Source organism: Populus trichocarpa, chromosome 11 (assembly GCF_000002775.5).
Source record: "Populus trichocarpa isolate Nisqually-1 chromosome 11, P.trichocarpa_v4.1, whole genome shotgun sequence".
Lineage (NCBI taxonomy): Eukaryota > Viridiplantae > Streptophyta > Magnoliopsida > Malpighiales > Salicaceae > Populus > Populus trichocarpa.
This window is the reverse complement of record NC_037295.2, coordinates 4,902,810-4,913,105: the sequence shown is the minus strand read 5'-3', so window position 1 is coordinate 4,913,105 and position 10,296 is coordinate 4,902,810. Positions and strand designations below refer to the sequence as shown.

The following is a 10,296-nucleotide window of genomic DNA, read 5'->3' as shown; positions in this document are numbered from 1 at the left end:
TTTGCGTCTAAGATCACGTGTCACGAATTGATTGGAAGGTAACTCTGATATCTACAACAAACGCAAAGAAACTGCCTGCAGAATAATGTGTTGTTGTGGTTTTGGTTTTGGTTCTCGCTTTGCAAATCTTGAAAATGGTTTTCATAATTTATTTCTGGTCAACAGCCGTGATTCTCATGCCCATGAGCTTCGAACAAACCAAGCAGAAATTGATGCTATCATCAGTTGCCGGACCAGTTAATTAAAAACTTGATGAGTAATGGAAATGGCCGGACGTTATTGTTGACAGTCCTCCTAGTGTTTCAAACAAAAGTTCCAACAGGACCTGTTGGAGCTTGAGAGCTATCACATCAACTGTTAATTTCACTATTACTTCATATTTTCAACAACATTGCGACCCACCTAGATTCATGAGCTTTATTATCATGGTCCCCCAGTACTTTGCATTATTTCGAAGCATGTGATCGTTGGTCCAATTTGTGGACTAACTGTGATTTCGACATCTCGGACTTCACCAATAACGTACCTTGAGAATCTTTATGTAACTTTCAATTGCACCAAATATATACCTTCTTGAACTTGGAGAAGAGGGTTTCAGATTACTAGGAAAAAAAAAAATAATACAGGAACCTTCCCGATCTCTAGTTGCTTGATAGAATAGTAATGGTTTCCCAAAAAAAACTTCGTGGTACTTGTTGATGAACGACCTGGCCTAGCCAAACATCTCCAGCCGCTTCATCAAGCATGCACGTCCGAAGAGGGCGTGGGAGATGAGGCCTACGGCCAACCTTGAGGTGTTGCTCATTTTGGGTGGCAGAACCTTACGGTGTTGCCTTCTCTGTTCTGGGTTCCAATAGTCGAACTGATTCAACCATGGGACCAAATAATTCAGCAGATAGAAACCATGGAGGTCAATCATAGCTAATGTTTTATTTTTCTGTGTCACGACTTGGGGTTGGAATGACCTTAGCATTATTTTGCATGTATCAAGAGACACGATTCATCACGTCAGTTTGATCAAAGGAAAGGAGGGGAAGATTGCAGAGAATTTTTGTTTTTTGTACTTTATTAAAAAGGAAAGGTTAATGGTGACGACTAGCAATGATTCAATTGTTGAAGACGTTTAGCTGGTTCACGACAAACCGTGTGGTTTGGCTGCTCAACTCAGGGGGTGTGTCTGCGAGTTTTAAAAAGATTTTTTTAAAAATTTTATTTTTTTAATATAATATATTAAAATTAAAATTTAAAAACAAAAAAATATTTTAATATATTTTTAAATAAAAAATACTTGAAAATAAAATATCCACAACTACTTTTTCATATAACCATCCATAGTTTTAAAACCTGGTCCGGCCTGGCGGGTCGACCCAGGACTCGGCTGTCCTGGGGCTGAAACTGAGTCGAGTTTATTAAAAAATAAGGGTTGTTAAAAACTCAGTTAACTCGGCAAAACCTAGTCAAAAACCCGGTTACAACCCATTGAATATATATATATATATATATATATATATATATATATATATATATAAACACCAAAAGATATCGTTTTGATTTATAAAAAAAACTAAGATTAATCTAAATAACCCGATCAATACTCATTACCCGAGTCTTGGACCAGATGGATCATCTAGCCGGTTTAAAAATAATGATACCACCAATCAAATCAATCAATAATTAAGGTTGATGCCTGGAGGAGGCTGCAAGAGTCACCAGGAGAAAGTCCAAGCTTTCATATCTTAATCTAGCTAAAGTACAGGGACACAAAGTATGCAAAGACATGCAATGTTCAAGTATAATACAAAGTGTGAAACATGAGAAAATTGAAAAAAAGGTGTCATAAATCTAAAGATGCGAAGAATTCCTCTGTTTGATTTTGATTACGCGCACCGCCCACCACCCCACGCAGCGTAGGAACCATTATGAAAGGTTATTAAATTCGTCACGGTCCATGCGTAGAAATCTTTGTATGGTCCATGCGTAGAAAATTTTCCTTTTCTAATTTCCAATTTAAGTATAGGAGTCGGTCTTATAGTTGTTACCCGTTATATAGCCTAAACCTCATAACCACAAATATATATATATATATATATATATATATATATATATATATATATATATATATATATATATATATATATATTGAACCAAAATATTTTAGAATTGGACCAGTCATCACTAATTGTTTTATTAACGTGGGTATCCGGACCAGTTTGCACGCACCTCAACTAATCACACGGGCCCTGAAATTAACGACCATGTAAACCTCCAATGACCATCATATTAGAAACCACAGGGCTCAAACCTGAGATCACAGGGAGAACAAACTCTTATCACTGAACCACCTATTAGATGATTAAAATTATACTATTTGTTTAGTGTTTAGAGGAGTTATTCAGTAAATTAGAGGCACGTCTGTCTTTTACATAAAAAAATATCTATAAATAATTTCATGATAAGATTACATATATATATATATATATATATATATATATATATATATAAAGTTTTTTTTTTTTACTTAGTTTATATAGAGGACTTGAAAAAATATATTTTTTGTCCTTATAAATGCAACGATTTTAGTATAAATAGTCCCCTTAAGACATAATTAAGGAGGGATTTAATTGTTTGGATGATACTCCCTTATTCTTAAGAATTAAGACGTACAAAAGATTAAAAAAAAACAGAGATAAAAGTCGTCTCAAACAAATTAAAAGCCAATAATACGTTTACATTTGAGAACCGATCGAGGTGATTATAAATTCAAAATGAAATCTAAAATTGGGGAACATATCACATATCATAATTTGATTATAAGTTCATAAGCTGACTTTCTTTTACCTTATTTCATTATACACGTCATTTTAAAAAAAAATACTCCGTACCATCACATGGTACATCTAAAATCATTGTATAAGTAATATTTAACTTATTTTTATTTAAAAATATATTAAAATAATATATTTTTTTATTTTTTAAAATTTGTTTTTAATATTAGTAAACCAAAACAATTTAAAATTATAAAAAAAATTAAAATTTTCCAAAGCAAGCAAAGACGCTTGAAGTTGGTTTGTTTTTTTTTTTTGTTTTTTTTTTTATTTCTCGCTACCAAATATCAATAACATGATATGCAACTTTGGTATATATCAAGGACCCAGAAGTCCTCTGTTGTTCATTTCCAGCTGAAATAGAGCTAGCTAGCTACGACAGAAACAGAGGTTCCTTGGCAAAATCATCCTCAAATATTAATTTGTTTCTCTGCGTTGCGAGCATAAGCTTGGCAATTGAGGATCCTCCAACATCACACGCAGGAAAGAAAAAGAAAGAAACAGATAGTCATAGGAGATGGCTGGAGAAGGAGAAGCAAAATCACTCGAAGAAACACCAACATGGGCTGTGGCTACTGTTTGCTTCTTTCTGATATTAATATCTATCTTTATTGAGCAATTGCTTCATCTTTTAGCTAAGGTATACATAAATATATATACACACAACTTAAATTTACAGCACTCGGAAATATTGGACATGCAATTAAGAATAATATTGATCTCCATTCATCTGGCATTAACTTTCCACTTTGTTTTTGGGCTCACAGTATTTCAACAAGAAAAGGAGGAAGTACCTCATTCAAGCTCTGTACAAGATCAAAACAGGTGATGTATAATACACATCAAAATATATATAACAGGAAGATCTTGTTCTGCTAATCACTAAAACTTTATATGTTTTCTGTTCGTATAGAGTTGATGCTACTGGGTTTCATCTCATTGTTGCTGACTGTATTGGAAAAGCCAGTTGCAAATATATGTATCCCAAAGAGTGCTGGCGAAACCTTTCTTCCCTGTGGTGGTGTGGATTCAAGTGATTGGAGTGAAGAAGAAGCCAAATGTGCAGAGCAGGTATAAACTTTGTCCACTGAATACCTGCATATGTTATATATAAGATCATTATTTAACACTGATATTTGTTTTCACTGGATTCTTGAACAGGGAAAGGCTTCTTTGTTGTCCAGGGAAGGTATGAAGCAACTCCAGTATTTGATATTTGTGCTTGCTTCCTTCCATTGCGTATCAAGCATTTTTACATTCGGCCTAGGGATGGCCAAGGTAATTTTTCATTTTCTTTCTTTCTCATACTAAAATTTTTGATGTTTTCCATGATCTACTGTTAAGTTGTTGACTTTCAAGAACAAAATCAATTCAAGAAAGCCTCCAAAAAGAAATGGATTGTACGGGAAGATTCATACCGTAACAAACCTTGAGTTTTTTAGTCATTGTGAAATGTAAAAGTTTGACATGTGTTTGAAAATTTGCTTTTTTTAGATGAGAAGATGGGAATCTTGGGAGGCAGAGACAAGGACACTGGATTATCAATTTTCAACAGGTATGATCGATTGATGGTCACGATCTTGTTTGGTCACAAAATTCTTTGTTGGGCCACGTTAGTTTTGTCTCATCAATAAAATAAATGCTGTGGCCGCTGATGGATTAAACATTCAATGAACACGTACATTCTCGATGGTTCAAGCTCAAACCTTTTTAGCTACAAGCAAACAGCATTCATAGCTATGAGAGAATTGAATATTATCAACGTTCTCATCTAAGACTTGAGGGACACACAATATATTGCGCAACAAGTGTAAGAACTTCATTGGAAAATATCGTATCTGAGAATGTGTTTGTAGTTCAATATCATTTAAATTTTCATGATCAAAGAATAAAATTTAAATTTTGTGATTACATAAGTTGCAAAAATTCAATGGATTTGATCATAATTTCACAAGAAAAGAACACCTACCTATGAAATCAAAGCAACAGAAACTCATCATTCCTTAAAGTATATAAAAAGAAGTAACATAATGTGCTACTGGGTTATAAAGATTTGTACTTATTTTGCTGTTACTAATCACATACAGATCCCAGGAGGTTCCAGCTCAGTCATCAAACATCATTTGGGAAGCGGCATCTGAGATATTGGAATGAAAACTCAGTTCTTCGCTGGCCGGTTAGTTTTTTTTTTTAATAAATAAATTAATATTGACCATGTTTAAATTTCTATCTGATTATTTCTGTAATGTTGTTGTTTTGCCAATCTTTTGCAGGCATGTTTCCTCGGACAATTTTATGGTTCTGTTTCCAAAGTGGATTATCTAACACTGAGGCATGGATTTATCATGGTATATGACAACCTCAACCACGTGAAATAGAGACAAATTTATAGCGTTAGGATAATAAACAATTGTTAACTGATGAGATTAACTGGTGTTTTTCTTTTCCTGCTCTTTCTGCAGGCCCATTTTGATCAAGATAACAGCTTTGATTTTCAAAAATACATTAGAAGAGCCTTGGATAAAGATTTTGGCGTGTTAGTGGGGATAAGGTAATGAAAACTAATCTTCAATCTTCAACGATCAGTACAACTCATTAAACCCAAAAACTGTAAACTTAATTCTTTGCCTAAAATCTCTGATTTTGCAGCTTCTGGATTTGGATGTTTTCTATATCTTTCATATTCTTCAACGCACACAGTATGTTCAAATAAGCTGATCACTTAATTTATTCCAATTTTGTTTATATAAATACCCATCAAATGTTCATGATTTTAATTTTTGTCAATGTAAATCCTATGTTTACAGAATTTTACAGTTATTATTGGCTTCCATTTATTCCACTAGTGGTAAGTAAATCGACTCCAATAATAATCAATATACTTGAACAAGATTCAAGTAATTGCGCAGGAGAAATCTGTATGTTGAAGCCCTTCATGCTGTGTTTTGCAGATGTTGTTGCTGGTTGGGACAAAGCTGCAAGCCATCATAACTTTAATGTGCTTAGATAGCCATGATAAATCTCTGGTTGTTGAAGGAACTATACTCGTTAGGCCTAGTGACCATTTCTTCTGGTTTGGTAGGCCTAAATTGCTTCTCCACCTTATACATTTCATATTGTTTCAGGTCATTCTTTGATCCTTCAAACAAATCTTCTCATTTTCATTATACAAATTGCTTCTCCACCTCATACAATTCATATTCCTAGCTCTTAAAATGCTAACCAATTAACAGCACAGCAGCGATATGCAAGTAAAGATAAAGAAAAGAAAAACTCTATATGTGGCTGCATGAATTTATTCTAAACTATATTCTGGGCTTTGCAGAACTCCTTTCAATTGGCATTCTTCACATGGACTTGGGTAAGCTTTTATTAGGAGTACGTTTTTCTTAAGGAATTTATTCTATGAGTTGATTTGAATTAAAAAGAAATTACAATTCTAACGTTGCTTCAAAATTTCAGTACAAATTTGGATTTAGATCATGCTTCCACCGACGAACAGAAGACATTGTCATAACGCTTGTCACGGGACTGTTGGTTCACTTCCTCTGTGGCTATGTGACCCTACCTCTATATGCTTTGGTCACACAGGTATGCATCTACATATATTTATGATCAACAGATCATACGTATAAAATTGTTCCTGCCTTCATAAAACAAGATTAGCCAAAAAGAATTAACTTAAACTGTATATGATTATGTTTTCAAGAATTCAAACCTAAATGAGAATTGCAACAGATGGGTTCATCAATGAGGACAGCTGTTTTCACAGAGAATGTGGTTGAAGGTCTGAAGAGATGGCGAGCAAAGGCTAGGAAGAACCTGAAAATTTCCTACTCGGCCCGCCCCTCCCTTGATGCTTCAGTTGACACCTCACTTTCCCTCGACTCTTCTCCTTCTTTCAGCCTCAGTGCTTCATATTCTATAGACCCAAATCCTCCATTGGACAGAGATCATGTTACCATTGAAGTAATCGATGAAGCAAAACACAACGATGAGCAGCCTCGGGAGCATAAAAAAAATGGTTCATTTGAAGGCTTCAACGTGAGCAATGCAGCCCCAGCTATGGAAAAACAAAGCGGTTTATAAATACTTGCAGCTATAGTGCCCTCTTTGCGACAAGAGATTCTGTTGGCTGATTTACTGTACAGTTGTTATTTGTTATTGTTCCTTCATTTCTTCTGTCATTCTTTTGAACATGAATGACATAAATAAACCGTGTGGTTAATTAATTAATGCAATTTATTGGTTTTGGGACTTATTATTATTTATGTTTAAAATACATAAGGTAACCGAAAGCAAGTTCAATTTTTGTTTCCCCTCCCGTCTTCATTGATTATGGTTGAACCATGTCTAACCCAGTAAAATAATTTTTTTTTAATTTTTAATTGTGTTTTATTTAAAAAAACTAATATTTAACATTATTTAATGACACTATATAATTATATTAGAAGGAGATCGCATAATGACATAACATTTGTAGAATTTAATCGCAATCCCAATTTTATTCCTAATAATATTTTACATGATGTTGTTGCACGCTCAAGAAATCATGGAAACTGTAATCCTTATCGGATGAATTTCATACGTGATAGAATTGCAGATAGTTTAATGGAATAATAAAAAAATACTCTATATAAAGTATTGTTTATTTCATGATGTAATAACAGTAATTAAATCTAAAATATTTCAATTAAAAATCATCAATATTAATATATATCTTTTTTATTTATTTTATAACCTCAATTTGAAAAGTATTCTTAACAAAACACATTAAATTACTTTTTGTTTAACCTCAATTTCAACCACAGTTTTAACCAAACATATATTTTTCCAAACCAAACCAAATCAATTTTAACTAAAATTATTTTTCATAAAATAATTTTTTTCAAATCATAATTACAACAATATCCACAGTATCAAACACACTTCAAGCTAGCACCAAGCTAGCAACCTCATTTGGATGTTTCATGGGCACAAACTTTGCGATTTTGTATTCTGCCATGTATGTGTAGTCGTTCAAGCGCAGGTCAAGCAAAGTTCTCTCTTTTATAATCATATTTTTATTTTTTTCTAGCAAGAAAATTACATGATAATTTTTTTCTAGCTAGAAATCTACATGTCTAATGTAGAAATCACAAATTAAAAAAAAAAAAACAATATTTCACTCCTGGTGATAGCTTCTCCTAAGTAATTTATCTCATTTCCAAATGAGCATCTAGTAAGGTCTATAGCTGTTATGACTAAAAGTAAAAGAAACTACTTTTAAACTATCTATGAATTAGGCCAGTCATTTTCAATTAGAGTGGTTAATCACCATTTGCATATTCAAGTTGCTAATTATGCCAGGAGTTTAAAAAAATTAAATGAATGAATTCATCATAATACAAAAAAAAAAAAAAAAAACTATAAAATGTATCAACTAAATTAAGATCAAATACTAAGCAAAAAAAAATAATTAAAATTTTGTGCATCTAAATAATTAGAATTTTAAAAACCCATAATTTCCAAAAGCAAAAGAAAAAAAAATGAAACTTATTAGAAAAAGAAAATAGTCTAAAAACATAATGGGAGTGACTGAATTAAAACAAAATAAAATGTAAGTAAGAAATAAGACATTACATCCTTAAAAGAGTGTAATTAAACTATGTTATAATTTCAAACATCAATGAATTAAATGAAGGAGGAGGAAGAGAAACTCACGATTGAGAATTGGGAAAGAACAATGAGAATAGAGATATAATGAATATTTATATGAGAGAACATATAGTTTTTTTTTATATATATATAAGAACGTGTTAACAATATGTAAAGGCTAAAAGGTTTATTTTACTACTAGAAAATTAGCAAACAATAATGGAAACACCAACAATTTTTTTTTATATCAGTAAATACCGACATAAATGGTAGCGGAAAAGTTCAGTTGATAATTATCAATGAAAATATCAATGAGATAAATTTTATTGGTATTTTTTAATGAAAATTATAATGAAATTTAAAAAAAAATAAAGAAATTTTTGTTGATAATTTCATCGATATTTTGACATGTCAGTAAATTCCAATGAAATTACCAACAAAAACTCCATTAGAAAATTTTAAGATGAATTAAAAACCGCCACTCCTCTCCTCTTTCAATGTCATCTTTCTTTTTTTTGAATTATAATTATAGCAACCCTCTCTCTCTAAAAAATTCTGATAGGGTGGCCCTCCTCACAAATCAGGTCACCCAATACACATGTCGATAAACTAAAAGTTGAGGAATACAACCTCCTCCCTATCACTTGTAAAATGGGATCGGCTCACTACGTGTTGTATGGAGAAGTGTGTCTTTGATTGAACAGAAAAAGGAAGGGAGAAAGAAAAGGTAACATGTGTTTAATCTTCGTTGTCTTTTTTAAAGTTTATTTTATTCTGTTTAGTTTAATTTTTATAGATTTTTTTTATCTAACATTTTTTTTCAAGGTTTTGATAGATAATTGGGGGTTTTGGCTTTCCAATTTGGGAATAAAATTGGGAAGGTGAGAATAGATGAGCTATTGAGAAGAAAACAAAAAGGAAATAATAGGAAGTGGTTAGCTCTCTCTCTCTCTCTCTCTCTCTCTCTCTCTCTTCATTTTATTTAGGTCTCAATCTATCCTTCTTCTTTTATTTCACGCGATTTCTTATGTGTTCAATTTTCTATATTGTAACTTTACATGTCACTAAAAGAAATCTTGTTTTATCTACTAAATTTGTTTATTTTAATTCAACCAAAGAAAGAAAGAAAGAAAGAAAGAAAGAAAATCCTATGTTACAGCTTTCACAATTGGGATATTGTTTACTTTTTATTTTGGTATTTAATCGTGATTTTGATTAATAATTATGTAAACCAAATAGATGTGTGTGAATATACTTATTGGAATGGAAAGAAATAGATGGGGGGTTTTTTCACTCTTGAAAATTCTCTTATATCTAAGAGAAATTAAAAGGTGTGTTTTTGCAATTTGAAACACTTAGAACAATATGAGTTTCTATACAACTCATACAAGATTATGTCAAAGCTGACGTCTAATGCTAACTTGTTCGTTGATGGATCAAACTTGAAATCAGTTATTGGATTATGAATTAAAACCAAACACGAGTCAAAGAATTATAATATTATATAGTTTTCAAAGTAGTTGTTTCACCTCTATGTCATCAATATCAATGGGCTGGATGTTTTATAAAATAGTTCTGATCCATCCTTTTATAATGATTGTTCATCAACAAACTCGATAATGATGTTTAAATATCTTTGTAAGTAAACTTGATAAACGTTTGAAGAACTGTTCATCAACAATGATGATATGAAGTCATTATGTTGCAAATATAATCAACACTAATTGCTTATTCATGAAAATGACATAAAACAAAAGGTTTTCATACCTCTTTGTACAATCTTATCTCCTCTACTGATTTTGATATTTCTATAACGCAATTAATAAGAGCAACC

At 31.9% G+C, this 10,296-nt stretch overlaps 1 protein-coding gene across 1 annotated transcript; it reads left to right on the top strand.

Annotated features, from left to right (window-relative positions):
* The first annotated feature begins 3,159 nt into the window (after positions 1-3,159).
* On the top strand, positions 3,160-7,092 carry LOC18103078 (MLO-like protein 12). The gene is made up of 14 exons (XM_006377362.3): positions 3,160-3,465; positions 3,593-3,650; positions 3,739-3,896; positions 3,987-4,103; positions 4,320-4,380; positions 4,913-5,001; positions 5,099-5,173; positions 5,288-5,376; positions 5,475-5,524; positions 5,633-5,673; positions 5,777-5,950; positions 6,151-6,186; positions 6,288-6,416; positions 6,564-7,092. Exons 1-14 carry the CDS (start codon positions 3,343-3,345, stop codon positions 6,912-6,914), a joined length of 1,551 nt encoding a protein of 516 aa, XP_006377424.2. The 5' UTR covers positions 3,160-3,342; the 3' UTR covers positions 6,915-7,092.
* The last annotated feature ends 3,204 nt before the right edge of the window (positions 7,093-10,296 follow it).

Bases quoted from the DNA above. Each gene is read 5' to 3' on its own strand.
- LOC18103078 (XM_006377362.3), top strand. From the start codon at position 3,343: ATGGCTGGAGAAGGAGAAGCAAAATCACTCGAAGAAACACCAACATGG. The intron at 4,381-4,912 runs GTATGATCGATT...AATCACATACAG, and splicing joins GGATTATCAATTTTCAACAG to ATCCCAGGAGGTTCCAGCTC. The intron at 5,002-5,098 runs GTTAGTTTTTTT...AATCTTTTGCAG, and splicing joins ACTCAGTTCTTCGCTGGCCG to GCATGTTTCCTCGGACAATT.